Here is a 22,429-nt window from a genome sequence, read left to right on the forward strand (position 1 = left end):
GCATGAAGGGCTCAGTTCAGACTTTTCCTCCTCAGAGAGACATTCCCTGTCCATCCCAGCTACCGCCCAACACCCTTCTCCATCCCAACACTCTATTTTGACACCCTGATAGACATTTTCACAGCATTATCACTAAGCAAAATGACTTCATTTTTTTATTCGTTTATATGGTAATTATGTGTCTTTTTTTTTAAAGGTTTTTTTTTTTTTTTTTTTTTTTTTTTATTCATAGAGACACAGCTAGAGAGAGAGGCAGAGACACAGGCAGAGGGAGAAGCAGGCTCCATGCAGGGAGCCTGATGTGGGACTCGATTCCGGGGCCTCGGGATCACATCCTGGGCCAAAGGCAGGCACCAAACCACTGGGCCACTGGGGCTGCCCAATTATGTGTCTTTTTTACTAAAAATGTCCTTCCATGGTATACACCATTTCTTGCACACAGAGGTGCCTATAAATATGTCTGAATGATTGAATGGCAAATCAGAGAATAAGGATAGGTAAAGTCACCTCCAAGAGAAGGCATGATGTCCACGGCAATCAGATCAGCAGGAGACTGACTGAATCATGAACACATCTAAAGAAAGGGTGGGTCAAGCTGAGGAAACCAATCAGCCATTGAGATATGTCTAGGGTCTGATTGACTTTCTCAGACCAATAAAAACTTACTGTCAGACACAGAAAAAAATGTATCATGACTGTGGAGACAGACATGTCGGGACATAGGATACTGGGCACAGATGTTACCAAGTGGTTCAGTTCTAGAATCCTCTGTTCTGTTTCTGTGTTCATCAGGTAGTCTGATTATGCAGGTTCCCATATAGCTACTGGGAGGCAACATGCAGGTGAGGCTGATACAAATGTCCAGTCCACCTCTGGCAATTATTAAACTGATGCTCTAGTGGGAATCCCTGGGTGGCTCAGCGGTTTAGCACCGCCTTCAGCCCAGGGCGTGATCCTGGAGACCTGGGATCGAGTCCACGCATGGAGCCTGCTTCTCCCTCTGCTGGTATCTCTGCCTCTCTCTCTGTGTCTCTCATGAATAAATAAAATCTTTTAAAAATAATAAAAAATAAATAAAATAAACTGATGCTCTGGCTTATCCACCCGTCTCTTTTTTTTTTTTAATTTTTATTTATTTATGATAGTCACAGAGAGAGAGAGAGAGAGAGGCAGAGACACAGGCAGAGGGAGAAGCAGGCTCCATGCACCGGGAGCCCAATGTGGGATTCAATCCCGGGTCTCCAGGACCGCGCCCTGGGCCAAAGGCAGGCGCCAAACCGCTGCGCCACCCAGGACTCCCTATCCACCAGTCTCTTGAGAGTCACTATGGTTTGTTCAACATCCCTGACTCTGAGCCTGGAACAGTGGGAAAATATTTAGATCAAATTTCCAGAGTGCTGGGGTACCTAGGTGGCTAAGTCAGTTAAGTGTCTGCCATTAGCTCAGGTCATGATCTCCAAGTCCTGGGATCGAGTCCCATGTCGGGCTCCCTGCTTAGAGGGGAGTCTGCTTCTCCCTCTACCTGTCACCTGCCCACCCCCATGTGTGCCTGCTCTCTCTCTCAAATAAATAAATAACATTTTAGAAAAAAAGCACCCTGATCACTATTATTCTTTGAATCCTGACTCCTTCACTGGTGACATTTTATCACTATGCTTCAGTGTCTTCCCACTGAGAATATATCACATTCTAGCAGTGTTGATGGGATTAAAAGAAATAATATGTCTAAGTAAAGTGCTTGTGTACCCGAATGCTTGGCATATAACAAGCACTCAATGACAGGCAATTTCTCATTTTTGTGTTTTTGCTGTGGCAACGTCCAAGCTTGTGCTGTGATGAATCCACCAACATAAATGTCACTTTGTTATGTTCCTTAGAAGCTGCTCATTTGTCCTTTCCCAATGACACTCAGATCTTCATGCAGGCTTTTTTTTTTTTTTTTTTTTTTTTAATGATAGTCACACACACAGAGAGAGAGAGGCAGAGACACAGGCAGAGGGAGAAGCAGGCTCCATGCACCGGGAGCCCGATGAGAGATTTGATCCCGGGTCTCCAGGATCGCGCCCTGGGCCAAAGGCAGGTGCCAAACCGCTGCGCCACCCAGGGATCCCTTGATGCAGGCCTTTAAATAAACTTTCCAATAAGGCTCATGATTATTCCAATTGGTGGCAGTGGTATTACAGGAATCAAGAAAATAGACTTAGTACCTTTAATCTGTCATCTGTGTCTGTAAAATATTAACGTAACATGCAGAGCTGAAAGTGACCTTAGACATTATCTCACCCACATCATTTCTAGTGACAAAGAAGTATCCTTTGAACCACATATATTACAAGTTTAAAATAATGCTTTAAAAACTATCTTGTCCTTTAAATTTTCTATTGTGCATGATTTATAGCATACATATTAACATGTGTATATACATATATGTATGCCCAAACATATTTTTACTTGAAAAAGTTTATAGATCATGGCTTTATTCCACTTAGTTGAGACCCTTTCTATTCTGTTCCCCTTACTATCCCGAAATCTTTAGATGACAGAGACCAGGTCTTTTGTGCTCCTTCTCTCAAATAATCTTCTGGGGAATGCCTGGGTGGCTCAGTGGTTGAGCATCTGCCTTTGGCTCAGGTCATGATCATGGGGTCCTGGGATCAAGTCCCACATCGGGCTCCCTGCATGTAACCTGCTTCTCCCTCTGCCTCTCTCTCTTTGCCTCTCATGAATAAATAAAATCCTCAGGGGCGTCTGGGTGGCTCAGTGGTTGAGCATCTGCCTTCAGCTCAGGGCATGATCCCAGAGTTCCAGGATAGAGCTCTGTACTGGGCACTGGGTGGGGGTCCCTGTGGGGAGCCTGCTTCAGTTTTGTTCATCCCCCCATTTTTTGGAGTAAGTTGGTTTGAAAGAATGATCCCAACATACAGAAAGGAGCAGAAATGAGAGACACAGTTTTGCCCCTGTCCAGGATTGACTGTTCAACTGTTCCTTTGACTCTGTGAATGATTCCAGCTTCCTTCCAGAATCTTCTCCGTTCTCCAGAGTTGACTAGTCAGCTTCAGGTAGAGGAACCGGGTGACTGGGTGACGAGTTGTTTTCTGCACATCCTTTTATCCATTTTGAATTTTGCATGTATTAAGGTAAGATCTATTTGAAACTCCATAAATGGATTAAAACATAATGCAGAATTTCTTAGAGTTCAGTGTTTTGTTTCACAAATTTTACCATTTTAATCGGGGAAAAATAGGCCCAGGAATGGCTTGGAAGGGAGGTGAGGAACAACAAAATTCAATTGGTCCCCTAATAAATGAGGATTTATTTCCTTGGATACTCTGGGAGGGGGGAATGAGAGATCTCAGAAAGGGGGAGAAGAGCTAGTCTTTAGAGGGGCAGGTAAGATACCAGATCAAGAATGGAAAATGGTGAATTCTGAGAAATTCTTGGCAAAAGCTCTCCAACATCTTAAGAACAGAGATAGTGGGGCACTTGGGTGGCTCAGTGGCTGAATATCTGCCTTTGGTTCAGGTCGTAATCCGGGGGCCCTGGGATTGAGTACTGCATTAAGCTCCCCGCAGGGAGATTGCCTCTCTCTGTGGGTTTCTCAAGAGTAAATAAGTAAAACCTTAAAAGAGAAGAGACAGTAAATACTTTAGGCCTAATTTTGGGTCGTTAGCTGTGCTGAGACCCTCTAAAATCTCCAAAGGATAAAAATCTACTACTGCACATAAAATCTGATCTGTGGGGCAGCCCCGGTGGCTCAGCGGTTTAAGTGCCGCCTTCAGTCCAGGGCAGGATCCTGGAGACCCGGGATCAAGTCCCACATCAGGTTCCCTGTATGGAGCCTGCTTCTCCCCTGCCAGTGTCTCTGCCTCTCTCTCTCTCTGTGTCTCTCAGGAATAAATAAAATCTTTAAAAAAAAAAAAAAAATCTGATCTGGGGAAAACTAAGAAAAGGCAAAAGACCTGTCTGGGTTAATGCAGAGCTGAGAGCAGACACATGCGAATTTGCAAATTCAGGAAGCAGGAGCTAACAAAGGACAAGGAACCAGTCCTCCTCTCCACAGGGGAGATGTGGGGTGGGGGCTACTGCTTTTGACACTATTTGTAGGATGGGGACTCAAGTCCTTTTATGGTTAAAGGATATTGGTCCCATAGGGATGGAAGTTGTGGGGACACCCAGGTAACCAACACACGTTTTCAGTTCTGACTGGGTAGGGATCTCCCTTGAATCTTGAGTGGGATACAAACCAAGGGCAGTTTTCTCTTATAACAGGACAGTAAATCTATAGAAATTCCAATGCTGGAGGATGATGTTGATTTAAAATACATCTCAAGAGATTTGACTAGAGGTTCTTAACCTTAGCGACACAGTGCCAGCATCATACTAGAAGATTCTTGTGGAAGGGGACCTAGGGGTACCTCATGGGGTGGTGTGGGTAGGGAGAGGGGAGTGAGATTCTCACACCTAAGAATCCTCTTCTCAAGAATTACTTTTAGAATTATCTCTGCACAATGGCTCCCTGAACCAATGGCAGATGGAATGGCAGCCATGGCCTCCCCCAAATGGTCCTACTCTCAGGGCCTGAGGCTGATAGGATGCCCTGTTGCACGTTTTTCTAACAATCCAATAAACCAATACTGTTAAATAGTCATAGGCTGATTCATCTGGAGCCCAGTATGAGGTTTCCTCCTTCCCCGTACTCACCAACATCCAATATCCTTGGACCAGATCTCAGAGGGTCAATTATGGTGCCCAAAAGCTTGAATAGGATTATTGTTCACTTGTCATTGTTTCCAGTGGTGTCTTATTTAAATTTGCTGTCTCAAGACTTCCATTTCCACTGTGTCTGACCTCTCAGAGCAATACACTCTCGGCTTCTAAAGATTTTTAAAGTAACCCAACATGGGGCTTGACTCTGAAATCAAGTCACATTCTCTATGGACTGACCCAGCAAGGTACCTCTGGGCTTCTAAAGGTTCTAATGGCACAACAGATCCCAGGCTATGAAATAGTCTTGGCATACAAGGCCCTTCATGGTCTGGCCTTTTTACCTTGAAACTACATCACCTACAACTTCTTCACAACCTATGAACAGGCCAGTCTCCCCCCTTAGAATCCCAATTCCTGCCTCCCTGCCGAGTTTCATCCCCCATTGCCTCCCACATCCTCTCCCCCAGCTCCATCCATCTCATCCTCCAAGCCTTGACTTAGGCTCTGGAAGGACATAAAAGCTCTTCTTGGCAGTGGTATCTCTCACCAGGGAGTCTGGTAGGAAAGAGCTTTACTCTTTTTGTTGTTGTTGCTTTTTACCATTTAAATTTTTACTGCATGCATTTTTAAATTAAAATAGTTAATTTTAATTAACACATTATCAGAAGGAAAATAAAAATCCACCTTAAAAGCAAGACCTTTATCCTGCTTCAGTAAGTGGACTCCAAGAGTCCACAGTGAGGACCCCTGCTGCTTGGTAGAGGTCCACACTGAGCGTCACCTTTGATCAATCAGCTCCAATGAGTTCATTCTAGGACATGCCTGAGGCCAGTGCTAGGAGACTGTGGTGTCACGGAGGGGGACTTGGTGCAGTAGCTTCCATCAGACCAGGATGCGGGAACCAGACAGCCCCTCTCACTGGCGTAGTCAGTAACCCTCTTTGGGAATCAGCTCCTTGAGTTTAAAATAGAGGGACTCCAGCTGTATATTCAGGTGTCCCAAACCCATGTCTCAAAAGTGATTTCTTCCCCTTCTTCACACTCTCAACAGCCAAAAAAAAAAAAAAAAAAAAAAAAGAGAGGAAAAAAGTTGGTCTTATTCTCCATGATTTAGATTATGAAAATATTGATTTTCTGCATGTACTTTTTAAAGCAGAACATTGCCTCCTCCCAACCAAAACACTGGACTAGAGTGTTCCCTTCTGTTCTAAAACAAACTCCTTTGAACTTGTCTGTTTAACTTCTCATCTCTTCTTAGAAAGCAGAAGGAGGAAAAAAAAAATACCAGTTAGTTGGACTCCAGTTCAAGGCTTTACTGTATTAAGCCATGCTGCAGAATCCCCTGGCCTTGTGAAAATGCAGTCTGCAATCTGGACACCTTTTATTTAATTTTGAGAATTCCCTTTGCATGGCAAAAAGGGGTCTGAGGAAAGCAGAGTGGCACAGATGAGGGGAAGGGCGGAAGCAGAATGCTCACAAAAGTGGTGCTGGCTGTGGGCTGCCCACTGTGCTCCCCACTGGGAGAGAAGCAGGGTCGATGGGGGGAGCAGGAAAAGTCATTCTTGACACAAACAAGGGTTTTCCGGGGGAACCACCCCATCCCAGTGCCTGGTCATGCAAAATGCAGAAATGGAGACTATGGCCCCTCAGGACCACGGAGCAGATGCACCAACTCAAGGGAGTCCTTTGGGTGCCTCCCGAGGCGCCTGCAGGGTCTGGGGCAGAGTAGGGTCTGTGTCCATGAGCATGGTCAATTAACAGATAGCACCAGTTGGGAGGCTCAGGGCAGGAGACTGAGACTCTCAGACTCTAGCACCCACTTGCCCGGCCCTCCTGGGAAGAGACTCATTTTCTTGATGGCTGCTCCAGCAGCAGGAGCCTCTCCCTCACCCCTTTGCCCTGGGGAAACTGGAATAAATCAACAAAGTGAGGTCTGACTCAGGGCACCAGCTGCCTCTGGAGGGCCGGGTCACTACTGGGCAGTGAAAAGATGCTGCACCAGATTGAAGGACTCAGGTGGGAAGGACAGGCTGGGGGAGGGGACCTGCGGCCCAGAAGAGCTAACACAGGAAGAGCCTTTCAGACGCACAACCCAGGGCATTGTGTAGCTGATGGGTTCCCCACCCCCAGTAACCCTCCTTGCTTCTGAGTTTTGGTGGCTCGGGAAGGAGGCAGGAGAGAGACCAAGAGAGGCCAGGCCGGAGAAGTCTCTGGGACATGGGAGGTAGGCAGTGTGTGTGGTGGGGGACACTGCACTGGGGTCAGGAGAGCCCTGGTCCCAGCCCTGCTGCTCTCTTCTTCTGTGATCCTGGTAAAGTAACCGCCTGGGGCTCTTTTCTCAGTGATCAAGTAGGAACAATCCTACCCCACGTACCTTCGAGGGACAGGCTAAGGGTCAAAACGGATAACGGACAGAAAACACGTTTAAAAAAGTATAAAGCGCTATTTAAACGCAAGGCAGTGCTGTCATCAGAGATGTTACCCCTTAGCTCATCCCTCATTTCCCGTCACACTTCCATTTCCTTACTCATTATCTCTTAACCATAGGACCTTATTTCTTTATCTCAGAAGGCTTCTGAGACTCCCTAGTTGCTTCCCCTGATCACAAACTGTGTGACCTCAGTGGCCAAACGGGCATGCTAGGTGTCTGAGGGAGATGCCCAAAGCCTCTTGCCTCCTCACTATGTTCTAGCACTTTCCCTGGGGGAAGACGCTCAGCCCGCCCCCTGGTCCACCCTATGAGATGAACTGGCCCAGTCCATTGAGGCAGGACAGATCTAGGGGCCCCCTGCCCAGCCCTTGGGGGACCCTGTGTGGAGTGCAATTCCTCTTCCCAATTTCCAACAAGAGGCAGGTCGAGGGAGGGAAGGCGCCCTGAGAACCCCGGGCAGGGGCAGGATCAGGGGCGCTCTGGCCAACCCCCACCCCCGGCTCCTGCCGCCGGGCCCTCCCCTCCCCCAGCCCAGCCCTAGTCCTGCTCGGGCGGCGCCTGGAGCGGCCGAGGGGCGCCGAGCCCCGGGCCGCCGCTGTGCACGCGCAGGTGGTCCTTGAGCGACTCCTTGTAGCGGAAACTCTTGCCGCACTCGCCGCACGTGTAGGGCCGCTCGCCCGTGTGGATGCGCTGGTGCTTGAGCAGGTTCTGCTTGCGGATGAAGCTCTTGCCGCAGAGCGCGCACTGGAAGGGCCGCTCGCCCGTGTGCAGCCGCTGGTGGTTCTGCAGGTGCTCCTTGCGGCTGTAGGTCTTCTCGCACTCGGAGCACTTGTAGGGCCGCTCGCCGCGGTGCGTCATCTGGTGGCGGATGAGGCCCGAGTGGCAGTTGAAGCTCTTCTCGCACTCGGCGCACTCATAGGGCCGCTCCTTGGTGTGGCTGCGGTGGTGGATGATGAGGCTCTTGCGCACGCCAAAGCTCTTGCCGCACTCGGGGCACGAGTAGGGCTTGCTGCGCGTGCCGTGCAGGAGCAAGCTCCGCCGCAGGCCGCCAGGGCAGCAGCTGCCGCAGCCTCCCCCGCCCCCTCCGGGGCCCCCCGCGCCGCCCCCGGCCCCTCCCCCGCCGCTGCACGCGCCTCCCGCCTGCGACCCGCCCGCCCCTCGCTCCCCGGCCAGCGCGGGGAAACCCTCTTCCGGGGGCCCGCCGCCCGGGTTCTCAGCCCCCGGGAGCACCGCCAGGCTCTGCGGAGGCGGCTGCGGCTGCGGCTGCGGCTGCTGCGGGGCAGGGGGCGGGTTCTTCACTAGCAGCAGGCTGTCGCCTGGGGAGGAGAAGACACGGAGAAGTGACATGCTGACAGCGCTATGGTCGCTGCCCACCCCACCCCCCGCCCCACCCTGTCCCCACAGGGATTTGCTGGGCGGCAACGTGCGAGTTGCGGGCTATCTGGGCCTCAGTTTCTCTGAAAAAATGAGGGGATTGAGCAAGGCCAGAGGTCATGTTCCCTATGGCTCTGGGGCTCCTTGACCCTCTGACCTGCCCAAAGCCCCTGAATCGGGTTGAGCGGGTATAGCACGCAGTGAGGAGAGAAAATACCTCCGGAAAGCAGAAGCGGGTTTGGGGGGTGGGGGTGGGGTATGCAGAAACCGCGATGGAAGGCAGAACTGGCAGGAAATAATAAGAGTTAATTGCATTCTGATGTTCAATGCTGATTTATCTAAGGAGAGTCTCTCTCTCTCTCTCTCTCTCTCTCTCTCTCTCTCTCTCTCTCGACTGGGGGGGAAGAATTTACCAGAACTTCTCCAAGGTGAAAGCCTATCTGGAGGCCTAGAGAAATGAAATGCAGGGAGTGGGGACCAGCACCATGCTATGATCTTCAGTTGTGTCTCCTATAAGTGGAGGGCCTTCAGACATAAACAGCAGCATGGTCCCTGGCACACTCTGGCATCAGACCCCACCTGGGCCCTGACCCCACGGCCGGGGCTGTGTCCTGTGTGGAAGCAGCTGCCCTGCCAGCCTCCCCAGAAAGTGCTGAGGCCTTCTCCTTGTACCCTTGGGTGCTCTGCCACCTTGGCAGTCAGTGAATCCTCAGGTCCAAGGTCTGAGCAGCACAGCAGCACACCCAGGCCCAGGTCTCTAGACTTCTGCTTGAAGAACTAGTTTGTATGCCCACAGGATTCAGGGCTCTTCTTGTTGGGTCACTTCCTCCCCACCCCCACCTCAGAGGCCCACTCAGTCCTCTCTCCCGTGAGAGCACCCCCTCCCCTGCAGGGCAGGTAGCTAGTGGAAGAACAGTACAGAATCCCTGTCCCCACCTCTTGCTGGCATCCTCTGGGCAGGTCCCATCTGCTCCCTGGTGGCCATTTCTCACATCTGCCACCCTTCTACCTGACCCATGCTCATCAATGTCTGACTGAAGCCGGTCTTCCTTACATGACACCCCAAAGCACCCCAGGCTGCCCTCTCCCTCCCCATGAACACTGAGCAGGCTGAGAGCCATCTCCACAGGACACTGGCCAGCAGCACAGTATAAAGTGGTTCTCACGCCTCAACCCAGGGTGCCAGGCCTTCAATCCTGGGGGACTGCTGGTGGGCCCTGTTGCTCCCTCTACCCAATCTGCTGCTCTCATCCCTTCATAGCTGTTATTCTCAGGAGAACCCCAAGGAAACATCACATGCACAGGAGCCTCTATCCCAGGGGCTGTTTCCCAGGAAACCTGGCCTGAAACTGTCCCAATTGTTTTTTTTTTTAAAGATGTTATTTAGGGATGCCTGGGTGGCTCAGTGGTTGAGCTTCTGCCTTTGGCTCAAGACATGATTCTGGAATCCGGTATCGAGTCCCACATCAGGCTCCCTGCAAGGAGCCTAGCCTGCTTCTCCCTCTGTCTGTGCCTCTGCCTCTCTCTGTGTGTCTCTCATGAATAAATAAATAAAATCTTAAAAAAATAAATAAAGATGTTATTTATTCATGAGAGACACAGAGAGAGGCAGACATAGGCAGAGGGAGAAGCAGGCTCCCTGTGGGGAGCCTGATGTGGGGACTCCATCCCAGGATCACGACCTGAGCCAAAGGCAAATGCTCAATTACTGAGCCACCCAGGTGCCCCAAAACTGTCCTAATCCTACTGATAACTCTGCAAACTCAGTGTGCACATCGATCTGCTTTCCTTACCCTTTGTTTGTTCTCCCTTCCTGACCCAGCCTGGCTCCTGTGGTCAGCCCTGGGGTCATCAGCCATGAAACACCCTTTATGCCTCTGCTCCTGTCTCTGCCTGCTTGCCCAACTGTACTCAAGTAGCTGAGGACAGCTGAAGAAAACTGCGTGTATCTCAACCCCCCGCCCCCACAGCCTGGCACCCCTACCACACTCCTCAACGTCCCTACTTTTCCATCATCTGCGAGAATGTCATCATTCTCCTCCAGCCTCCGACATGAGGACTTCTACTACAGACCTCACAGATTCAGACATAAGCATATGACCTCAGTCTGGCTGATGACACGGGAGGCTTCTGGGAGTTTCCAGCAGGGAAGAGGATGGCCTTTCCCTTCCCGCTAGTCTGGATGTGACTGCTTAGATCAGCCACAGCAAAGCTGAGCTGAGAGCTGCAAAGAACCTGGGGCCTGGATAATGTAGCCTCCTGCAATCTACTGAGGGTGAATCAACTGCCTCTGTTACGTAAATGAATGTCTTTGTTCCTCAAGGCAGTCTGAATCAGGGTTGTTTTGTTTTGTTTTTTTTACAGATTTTATTAATTTGACAGGGAGAGAAGTGAGCTTGTGAGGGAGCCCAAGCAGGGGGAGGGGCAAAGGGAGAGGGAGAAGCAGACTCCCCGCTGAGCAAGGAGCTGGACAGGGGTCTGGATCCCAGGACCCCAGGATCATGACTTGAGCCAAAGGCAGACACGTAAACAACCGAACCACCCAGGCGGCCCGGAATCAGGGTTCTAAAGCAGTGGAGAGGAGCCTACCAGAGACAGTGGTCTACTTACCCCCCAACTTAAAAGAACACTCTTTTCGGCCCCAAGTGCTCCCAGGCTCCAGGTACCCCAACACTCCTCTCTTTTCCTTTCATACAATATTCTGGAGGAGTTCTCTATCCTGGCTTTTCCCGTTCGCTTTCAAACTCTGACATCAGACAGGAGTCCCAGCACACCACCGAAACAACTTTTGTCAAGGTCATCAACAAGCCTCTGCCTTGTCCTGCACATCCAACCCCTCATTGTCTTTGATATAGCTGACCCCTCCTCTCTTGAGAGTCTCTTCTCTTTGCCTCAGTGAAGCTGTGCTCCTCTGGATTTCCTCCAGGCTCACACCCAGGCCTCTTTCATTTTTTTTTTTTAAGATTTTATTTATGCATGAGAGAGAGAGAGAGAGAGACAGAGACAGAGACACAGGCAGAGGGAGAAGCAGGCTCCATGCAGGGAGCCTGACGTGAGACTTGATCATGGGTCTCCAGGATCAGGCACTGGGCTGAAGGCGGTGCTAAACCGCTGAGCCACTGGGGCTGCCCTCTTTCATTCTTTAGACAAAGATCTTGCCCCTAGATCTCAGAGTGAGATCTGTGTAATAACAGACCAGCCTTAAAACAGCCTATGTGTAATAAGGGAGCGGGTGGTTGTCCTTGGTTCCTAGGCTGTAGCCTCTACATCCTGGGGGAATTTCCAGGGCGATAGGAGTGTCTTTGTTATTCATGGTAGGCTCTGAGGTTTTATGCTGATGAGGTAATTCATGGTCCTTGCTTCAACAGTTTAAGCTAACAGGAGGACTCCGGAAGGGAGCTGAGTGTGCCAGAAACACCATCCACGTGATTAGAGGGTTGGGGCTTTGGGCCCAAACTCTGGAGAAGGGACAGGCTAAGAGGGTGAGTTTCACCTCATGGTCAGTAGGTTCAAGCAATCATAAGTATGTAAAGAAACTCCAGTAAAAGCTCTGGACACAGACAGAAGCTTGGCTGAGCTTCCCTTGGTGGGCAACACTCTGCGAATTGTCACACATCACTGTCCTGGCACAGTTTGACACTTCTGATCCCACAGGGAGCAGACAACCGAAGTTTCATGGTTAGGACTCTTCCAGAATTGGTCCCATGGAACTCTCCTTTTGGCTATTTCTGATTTGAATCCTTTTGCTCTGATAAAACTAATTATAAGTATAGATGCTTTCCTGAGCCCCGTGAGCTCTTCTAGTGGACAGCTGAACCCCAGGGATTAGTGGAAACCCCTGGATTTGTAACCAGCTGGTTACAAATGAATGGGCAGGAGACCTGCGAACTTGCAGCTGGTGTCTGAAGTGAGGGCAGTCTGGTGGAGGAGGGCCCTTCACCTGTGAAGTTCGGTCTAATTCCAGGTAGTTGCTGTTAGGAGTCGTCATAAATTAAGCTCCCACATTAACCCAGCCCCGAGCTCTCTCTTGAACCCCAGGCTCTTTGTTCATCTGCCTACTTGGATGCCATCTCAGATCTAACAGGACCAAAGGAGAGCACTTGGTTTACACAGTAAACTGGTTTTTTCCCAGGACTCAGCATTTCCAGTAAAGGGCACCATGGCTCTTCTGGTTCTTCAGGAGAGCCTAGGTGTCACTCTTGACCACTCGCCCATCACACTATCCCTCAGCTACATGTCCAGAGTCTGTCCTGAATCTGTCCCCTTCTCTCCCCGGGCACTGCGACCATCCCAACTCTGCCTGACTGTCCTCCTTTCACCTGGTCTGTACCAACTATGGTAGCTTACTAAATGGCTTCCCTGTTTCCGGCTCATGGTCCCCACCCCACTCCATTCCATTCCTGAACTTATCTTTTCAAAATGTAAACTAGGGGGCACCTGGATGGCTCAGTTGGTTAAGCGTCTAAGTCTTAATTTTGGATCAGGTCATGATTTCAGGGTTGTGAGCCCTGCTTTGGGCTCCATGATGGGCGGGGAGCCTGCTTAAAATTCTTTCTCTCCCTCTCCCTCTACTCCCCCCTCCACCCTCAGTAGCAAGTACAAGTGCTCTTGCTCTCTCTCTCAAAAAAAAAAAAAAGAAAAAAGAAAAAAGTAACCAGATCATGTCGGTAACCTGCTTTAAATCCTTTGTTGGTCAGCTTTCCTAGAATGAAATCCAAACTCTACCTTGTCCCATAGGTCATGTGGGCTGAGGATCCTCCACCCTCATCCCCCAAAGCCTCAAGGCCTCTGCCCTTACTCTTCCCTTCCCTGACATCTCCAAAATCAGCTCCTTCTCACTGTCTAGGACACACTCAAGTGTTTTCCTCCCCAGGGAGGCCTTTCCTACCTTAGCCCTCCTGTGGCCACTTCTACCCTCCTCCTTTCCCCAAGTCAGGGCATGGACTGTCCCTGACTTTATCTTGTTTGCTTGTTGACTTGTTTACGCTCCATCACATTTCCACATAAGGAAAGGTCCCTGGTTCTTCTTTGCTGCTTTTCCCAAGTTCTTGTAATGCTGCATAGCACACAGTAGGCACTAAGTAAATATTTATTAAATGACAGAAACAAGTGGCGCCTGGGTGGCTCAAGAGCCTTTGGCTCAGGCCATGATCTCGGGGTCCTGGGATGGAGCCCTGCATCAGGCTCCCTGCTCAGCGGGGAGTCTGTTTCTCCCTCTCCCTCTGCCCCTCCCCCTGCTCATGCTCTCTCGCTCTCTCAAATAAATAAAATCTTAAAAAAAAAAAAAACAAACAAACAACCCAAAAACCCAGAGTCTTTAATATCTGACTGAGGAATCCCTTTGACTAAAATGTAATATCCAGTTGGGCTGATGTCAAACAGGACATCAGGTCTTTCATGCCTACCCCCAGGGCTGGGGGAGGACTATGGCACAGACAGATACCCTATAGTTCTGTTTTATGCTCTACTCCCACTACCCTCTCCCCTTCCAAATGCTCTCCAGAGACATGAGAATCATGTCTTTAAACCTCAACGAAATCACAGGTGAGATACGAATTTCAACACTAACAAGCAGAAGGCAGGCCCACTTTGGGAGAAAGACAAGGGGCTCTGGTGACTGGGCCAGTAGGAGCATTTCCAGATGCTCCTATCTCCCCAGACTCTGGGCACAGCTTCCCAAATGCTAAGGTTGAAGGCCTCCCAGAAAAAAAACAACATGAAGCAAATCGTTCTATGACTCAGCATATCCCAACTGAGGAGGTAAGATGGTACGGTCATTCACAAAACCTTGCAACCTTCGTACAGACTTCACTAGACCCGTTCCCACAACCACACAGGCCTCCAGGGAAAGGCTCAGCCCTGCCCAAGTACTCCTAGCCAACATGGAAAATCAGACAGTAGCACCGAGGGACAAAGGTCTGGGAAGAATTCCTGGCACAAGAGTTGATGAACTAGTACCTATCAAGGTCAGAAATAGTGGCCTGAGTGCCATCAAGAATGAAGTGGAAATGGCTGTCACTTTTTCCTGTCCTCACGGATGGTGCCCTGGCTCGCCCTGTCCTATCCCACCCCAGCAGCAGGTCAGAAGAGGACCACTTTAAGTTCTATTTGAAACAAGGGCATACACTGGTCCTCTCCTACTCTCTCCCCATTCCTCCAGCCCCAGGTGGTCCTTCTAGATTGGACGAAATCTGTCTCAGACAGTGGGATCCACTTACCTGACTTTTATTTCTATTTTTTTTTTAAAGATTTTATTTATTTATTCATGAGAGACACAGACAGAGGCAAAGACACAGGCAGAGGGAGACGTAGGCTCCATGCAGGGAGCCTGATGCAGGACTCAATCCCGGGATCGCGGGATCACGACCTGAGCCAAAGACAGATGCTCAACTACTGAGCCATCCAGGCTTCCCCTTACTTGAGTATTTAATGGCCTTCCAGATTAGAAATAATCTATGTCCTCAGCTGTCACCTGGATTTTAAGCTCCTGGAGGGTCCCAGGAGTGTGGACAAGGAACGTACTGTCTAGGTGCTCCTCAAAACTCATCAGCAGACACTAAGTCAGCCGTCTTGAGAGCAAGGAGATGGTACTGGGTCTGGCAAGGAATGCCAGCCAGATGCTGAGTGTTTAATAACCTACGAACATGTGTCTAAGGTCACTGGCCAATAAGTAGAACTTCAAAAAAGACTCAGGAGACCCAAGTCAGGTCAGACGTTCTGTCCCATACCTGTCGTGGAGGGAAAAAAAAATCCCTTCTCCCTATTGGAGCATCAGTATCTTCACCAATTACTGTGTCAGCTCAGGGCTGGCTTGGGACTCTGGCCAGTGTTTTCTGGTATGTGAGCCACCTGCTGCCATTGATTCCTGCTCAGGCACCTGTGTTTCAGCCCTCTCCCAGCTGAACTACACTCCCCCTGAAAGATATGTTGAAATCCAGACCCCCCAGTACTGCAGAAAGTGACCTTATTTGGAAATAGGCTCTTCCCAGATCTAACTTCAGATGAGGTCATATTGGATGAGGGTGGGCCCTGATTTTGACTTACGTCTCTAAAGGAACACACACACACACAAGGAAGACACAGGTGAAGCCAGGTGAAGCTAGAGATATGCAGGCAGAAGGCCATGGGAGACAAAAGCAGAGATGGAGCAATGCACCTACAAGCCAAGGAACACTAACCATTGCCACAAATCCTAGAAGCTAGGAGTAGGCAAGAAAGGGTTCCCCTACAGCTTGCAGAGAGGGCACACCCCTGCCAACCCCTTATTTTTTGTACTGCGGGCCTCCAGAACCAAGAGACAATTCATTTCTGTTGTTTTAAGCCACCCACTGTGGGCTACTCTTAAGACAGCACAAGGAAACAAACACCTGCCACCCCCCTCAAAAGGGAAGGGGATAGTGCTTTGATACAGACGGGTGAAGGCTGCCACAACAGAACATCACCCTACGGGGGTGGGGGGTGGGAAGGGTGGCTGAGGCAAGCAATCATCACCATGGACGAAATACCCAGGGGCCCCAAAGGGTGCATTACTCACTGGGGCCAGAATCTAATCCGAGCTCTCCTTCCATTGAGTCTCGTGGACCCCATGGATATGGCTGCTCCTCCTGCTTGATCCATGACAAAATGTCATGTGCTGAGATCAGAGACTCTGTTCACAGAAAGAAGGCAGTCTTAGATGCTGTTCATTTCCATCAAGCCTGCCATCAAAGGTTAGAAAACCATCACATGCAAAGGCCATGGCTCGTGCTCATACAGCACACGGCAGCTGTGGTCTCTTTGTTTCATTACTGGCCATCCTCACCAACCCAAGTCTCCTCAGGCTCACTTGTGTTCGCTTCATCTGGAGTTGGCCAGGGAGGAGGAGGCTCGACCCAAAGTTTGTGCAGACACAGAACCAAGATCAGATCCTGCGTCTTCCAGCTCTGTCCACTGAGCCCCAGACCCCAGAGGGAAGCCTGGTGTCTGACAGCCCAAGGGACCAAGGGATGAGTAGTAGGACTTAAGAACCAGCAGTGGCAGAAGCGGTAAACAAAGGTCTCGCAAGAACCGTAGTACAGACTTCTGACTCTTATCCGAAGGGTTGGCCTTCCTCTCTGGCCTGGATCATTTCAATTTCTCCAGGGTTGAAACAAGAAGGAATGTTAGATTTTTATGTCTGCTCTTCTCTTTCTGGTATGCAGGGTAGGATGAGGCTCTGGGGTCATAACCAAATGGGAGGACGCTGGACTTTGCCAGCATTGCAAGCACATGTGAACACACACACACACACACACACACGTGCGCTTTGCACATGCGTGCACACACACCCACACCCAGGCACACACATGTGTGCAGGCCCCAGACGGATGGAGCTTCTTCATTGTTTCATACGCCTGGACCCTACCCAGAAGTTTCTTGGAAGATATTTAACTAGTCTTCACTCACGAAAAATTGCAGAAAATGTAAATTCCTTTCTTTCTGTCACAGAAATATACAGAACTTTTAAAAGCCTTTCTTGTTCAAAAACTGCCATTGCTCAAATAATTTTAGTATCAGTTACATTGACACGATAAATTATCAATTTAATGATTCTCTTAGAAAAGTCCTCTGTACTTTACAAATGGTTAGACTGCAAATCTGTATGATGTTGCTGAGGAACACACTAGTTTATTCTCTGAGCCTTTCATTAGCCTTTAACCAAAAGTGACCAGATTGATTTCCCAGCAATTATACAACCCAATAAGGGTCCTTGTCCTTGACATTCATCCTGGTAACTTGCTCACCTGAATTGGGGTCCGTTGGAATATCTCTCTCTGCCAGATCCTGCTGATCCCATACACATGGGTGCTCCTCCTGTTTAATTCGGGACAAGAGGTCCTGGGCAGAGGCCGGTGAGTCTGCTTGTGGGAACAGAGCAATGACAGTGTCAGGGGACACAAAATGCCTGCAAGTTTGTGCTCTGAGTAAATCTCTCATTTCCTACTATTCTTTCTTTTCCCTAAAATTCAGGAATAATTAAATTATGCTAATTAATTAAAGGTTTAAGTTGGCTGGGCCCCAACTAATGGAGTTTTTGCTGTAAATAAGTGTGTACTTTGGGGAGTGTCACTCATGGTGACACTTCAAGAGAGTCTTTCTTTTCCTTTCTATTTTTTTTTTTAAGATTTTATTTATTTATTTGAGAGAGAGCATGAGAGAGAGAACACGAGCTAGTGGGGAGGAATAGTGGGAGAAGCTGACTCCCCTCTGAGCAAAGAGCCCGATGCAGAGATATGGCCCTTCAGGGGCCTAAAAGGCCTCAGGACCCTGAGCTGACAAACCAAGTTGAAGGCAGATGCTTAGCTGACAGGCACTTCAGTCGTTAGAGTGAAACTCAGCTTGAGCATAGAGCACCACTACTGACAGAGATAGTCCTTCTGCGGGGATTTTCCAGGACACAATGCCTTCCATGAAGCCACTGAAATCCACCATTTTATTGGGATTTTTAGGTTTGTTTTTTTTTTAGATTTATTTATTTTAGAGAGAGAGAGCAAGTGAGCATGTGAGCAAAGGGAGGGTGGAGAGGGAGAGAGACTCTTAAGCAGATTTCCTGTTGAGCACGGGAACCCCACACAGGGCTCGATCTCACAACCCTGAGATCGTGACCTGGGCCAAAACCAAGAGTCAGTCACTTCACTGACAGTGCCTCCCAGGAGCCTCTTACTGGGATTTTTCTAAGATGTGTGCTACATCTTCTTTCTTCTGTGGTCTATTAAACCTCATTTAACTTTATTGCCTTCTTATCTCTTACAGATTTCTTTGAAGACAGTAATATTGTGCCGCTGTCCAGAGCACACCTGATGGACAGGGAGTGGCCTTTCCCCGGTCAGATGCTACTATCACTTACCTGAGGGTGGTGAGGCTCTGACTAAGGAGGGCTAAGATTTGGGGAGCTCTAAGCTGTAGATAAGTATGTTACTAGATCTGGTGAGGGGTAATTTTGTGACAGCCAGGCCACAGTACCTACTATTTGCCCAAACATTATTCTAGATGTTTCTGTAAAAGGATTTTTTCTTAAAAGATTTATTGTATGTATGTATGTATGTATGTATGTATGTATTTATTTATTTATTTATGATAGACACAGAGAGAGGAGCGGAGACACAGGCAGAGGGAGAAGCAGGCTCCATGCTGGGAGCCTGATGCGGGACTCGATCCTGAGACTCCAGGACTGTGCCCTGGGCCAAAGGCAGGCGTCAAACCGCTGAGCCACCCAGGGATCCCCCAGGATTTTTTTTTTTTTTTTCAAGGGAAGATTAATATTTTTTATTTATTTATTTTAAAAGATTTTATTTATTTATTCACAATAGATATATATATATAGAGAGAGAGAGGGGCAGAGATACAGGCAGAGGAAGAAGCAGGCTCCATGCCACGAGCCTGACGTGGGACTCGATCCCGGGACTCCTAGATCGCACCCTGGGCCAAAGGCAGGCGCCAAACTGCTGAGCCACCCAGGGATCCCCCAATGTTTTTTTTTTTTAAGATTTTATTTATTTATTCATGAGAGACACAGAGACAGAGGCAGAGACACAGGCAGAGGGAGAAGCAGGCTCCATGCAGGGAGCTCAACATGGGACTCGATCCCGGGTCTCTAGTATCACACCCTGGGCTGAAGGCAGGTTCCAAACTGCTGTGCCACCTTGGCTGCCTGAGAAGATTAATATTTAAATCGGTAGCCCTAGGACACCTGGGTGGCTTAGTAGTTGAGCATCAGCCTTTGGCTCAGGTCATGATCCCGGGGTCCTGGGATCAAGTTCTGCACTGAGCTCCCTGCAGGGATCTTGCTTCTCCCTCTGCCTATGTCTCTGCCTCTCTGTGTGTCTCTCATGAATAAATAAATCTTATAAAATATATATATATAAAAAATTAATTGGTAGCTCTTGCCTTCCATAATGCAGGTGGGCCTCAGCCCAACAGGTGAAGGCTTCCATAGAAAAAGACAGACCACCCCCAAGGCAGAGGAAAACCAGCCAGAAGATTCTTGGGTCTCCAGCCTGCTGGCCTACCCTGCAGATCCTGGACACACCAGCCTCTACAACCACTGAAGCCAGTTCCTTAAAACCAGTCTGTCTGTGTCTCTCCACATGTGGGCACATACACACACCCTATGGGTTCTCTGGAGAACCCTAATGCTCTAAGAGGGTTCTCACACACAGAGTCCAGTGACAGGGCCTTCAAGGAGGAGCCCCCCGGACCCTCCCCTCCCCAGCACAGAGGCAACAGCCTGTGAATACTTGTTGAGAACAATGAAACCTCTTCCTGCTCAGGAGCAGGTCCTGTGGACTGATATATTTATTCCCTGACCATAGCCCCTCATCATGAGGTTTCTTTACACTTAGTACCTCTGCCCTGATGCTCCTTTTCAAGGTAAAGAAGGAATAGTTAAGAAAGGATTTAAAAAAAGAGAGGAAACAAGACAAGCTACACCCAGATGTGTGGCAAATCATTAATGCCATTTTCAGCGCTGGTCCGTGGATATCAGCACGGGCTATAGGCCATGCTGGACCTTTCCTCTCCATCCCTGGCTGGGGCAGCTCTGGGGCTCACTCACCAGTAATGGACTCCGTGGGGATGGCTCTTTCCTCCAAGCTCCGCTGATTCCGGACACACAGGGCTTCCTCTCGCTTCACCTGAGAGGACGAATCCTGTGCAGGCACCAGGGGCTCTGCTTCTGGGGAGAGAGAAGTATGGCCATTTGGTGTTTTTTTCTGAACAATCAATCATCACCCAGATGTTTTTTGGGTGATGAATGCAGCTGACAGCACCTGTTAGCACAGGGGCCTCGGGTTCTTGGCAGGGGGTCACCCCTAAGAGGCAGAAGGTCCTGGGAGCAGAGATATAATCAGAATTCAGGACAAAGGGGTAACTCAAGCTGCAGGATGAAGTGTAATAAGGCTGGGAGAGAGCTCCAGAAACTGCCCCACCTGGGTTTGGGGCTAATCAGGACTATGCCAGAAGTTTGATCTCTGTGTACAAAACGTTCATTTTCATTTTTCACCCCAGTCAGAAAGAAATACACACATACAGGGATCCCTGGGTGGCGCAGTGGTTTGGCGCCTGCCTTTGGCCCAGGGCGCGATCCTGGAGACCCGGGATCGAATCCCACATCAGGCTCCCGGTGCATGGAGCCTGCTTCTCCCTCTGCCTATGTCTCTGCCTCTCTCTCTGTGACTATCATAAATAAATAAATAAATTAATTAATTAATTTAAAAAAAAAACACACATACAGACAGACACAGCAGACACACACGTGAACACACACACACACACACCAATTATGAACAAGCTTTCCGACTGGCCCATTCTGGGTGGATAACGCACAGCATCCTTATGCACACGAGACAGTGACATATCCTCTCTGGGATCCCAAGCTGTGACAAATTGGTGTACCCTTCTGAGGTTCCATGGTGCGATGCACTAGCCCTGGCAGTGGGAAGCTCAGGTGGCAGGGGGATGATTAGAGAAGGAACCAAAGGACTTGGATCCTGCTTTCCACTCTGTTCTCAGCCCAGCAGGTGAGTCATCCAGCCTCTCTGGCTCTCAGCCTGCTCATTCCTCCCATAGCACGGACACAGCGGTCACTGTCCCAGCTCATGCATGGGGATGAATGACAACAAGGTGAAACTGCTGAGGGCTTCACACGTGAAAGGCCGCCACAGCACTGACCTCAGCACCTGTGGTGCTTGAAGACCAGGAAGGGGTCGTTCAGATGAATCGTCCACAACAGGCAAATACACAGTAGAGAGAGTCCATCAATGGGGACCAGGGGGTGGGGCGTGGGAGTGCCTGCTCATGGGCCCAGGGTTTCCTGTGATGAAGATGTTCTGGAACTAGATTATAGGGGTGGTTGCACACCTTTGTGAACCACTGAATTATACACTTTAAAAGGGTGACTTTATTTATGGCACATGAATTACATCCCAATGAAGAGAAAACACTGGAAAGGAGGGGGCCGCCTCTGGACAACCTTCTAAGGAAGAGCAGAGTTTGTACAGTATGGCAGAGAACATGGCTCAGGCTCAGCTGTTCACAGGGCAGCATGACTCAGGAGAGCTGAGGCCCTGGGGAAAGGTGTCCAGGGCCCTGCCGGGACTAGAGCCTGGCACTTTCCATCCCAACGAGAGCTGACCAGGTGCAGTGCTGTCAGGAACTAGGTCTCCTCGGGAACTGAATGTCCCCTTCTTGAGAAAGGCCAGAGGGTGAGTCTGTCTGTGACGTGGCCCCAGCAGAACCAAGTATCCAGGTAGGCCCCACTGCCCATCCACCCTCCTGGGGCCGGGCCCAGGCCATTCCCAGGTCTTCAGCCCCCACTGCAGGCTGAGCTCAGGCCCGAGAGGCTACAAGCCTGCTCCTCCCCTCCTCTGTCCAGCTCACCTGGGCCTCCAGAGCTGTTGCCTGGTTCTGACCCAATAGATACACAAGCCCAGGGCGCTCCTGGGCAGAACCAGCCTCACAAACAACCCGACAGACCCCTCTCGAGCTCATGCAGGGATGGCAAGGCTCCTCTCCTGCCCTGCCCCCAGCCCCGGGGCTCTTTTCAACTGCCATCACCTGTGTCTGGGTCCATTAGGATTTCTCTCTCTTCTGGGTCACGCTGCTCCCACACGCAAGGCTCTTCCCTGGGCTCAACCTGGGAAGGAGCATCTGGCTTGGGCCCTGCACCCTCAGGGTCTGCAACGAGTTGGAAGGGAAGGAAGGACACAGTGAGGTTGAGCAATGGATCCCGATCAAGGGCAGCGGCAGAAGTCTCCCCCACCCCACCGGCCTTCCCCAGCAGAGCCCCTCTAGTTGTGAACCATGATATATGTCAGCTGATCTCTTCGGAGGAACCCTAAAAACAACAGATACCCAACTTCTGGTGTGGAAACAGCTGGACCCTGAAAGCCAACGACAGACT

The 22,429-nt window shown here is 49.8% G+C and overlaps 1 protein-coding gene and 2 long non-coding RNA genes across 4 annotated transcripts in view; 2 read left to right on the forward strand and 1 right to left on the reverse strand.

Moving 5' to 3' along the window:
* Positions 1-22,429, forward strand: part of LOC144284792 (uncharacterized) — a 123,376-nt gene that overhangs the window by 12,954 nt on the left and 87,993 nt on the right. The gene's annotated exons all lie outside the window — the stretch shown is intronic.
* LOC144284791 (uncharacterized) lies at positions 2,953-20,698 on the forward strand. The gene is made up of 3 exons (XR_013353203.1): positions 2,953-3,137; positions 18,283-18,385; positions 19,431-20,698. It is a non-coding gene; the product is annotated as an uncharacterized LOC144284791 (long non-coding RNA).
* The window catches only part of ZNF282 (zinc finger protein 282), a 28,899-nt gene continuing 11,800 nt past the window's right edge, over positions 5,331-22,429 (reverse strand). For both annotated transcript variants that reach the window (XM_077849805.1, XM_077849804.1), the window contains 5 exons: positions 22,084-22,203; positions 20,084-20,203; positions 17,274-17,387; positions 16,046-16,159; positions 5,331-8,453 (listed from right to left, as the gene is read on the reverse strand). In XM_077849805.1, coding sequence (XP_077705931.1) covers positions 7,675-8,453; positions 16,046-16,159; positions 17,274-17,387; positions 20,084-20,203; positions 22,084-22,203 — 1,247 coding nt within the window. In that variant the 3' untranslated portion in view covers positions 5,331-7,674. The remainder of the gene's footprint in view (positions 8,454-16,045; positions 16,160-17,273; positions 17,388-20,083; positions 20,204-22,083; positions 22,204-22,429) is intronic.

This window comes from Canis aureus, chromosome 15 (genome assembly GCF_053574225.1).
Source record: "Canis aureus isolate CA01 chromosome 15, VMU_Caureus_v.1.0, whole genome shotgun sequence".
NCBI lineage: Eukaryota > Metazoa > Chordata > Mammalia > Carnivora > Canidae > Canis > Canis aureus.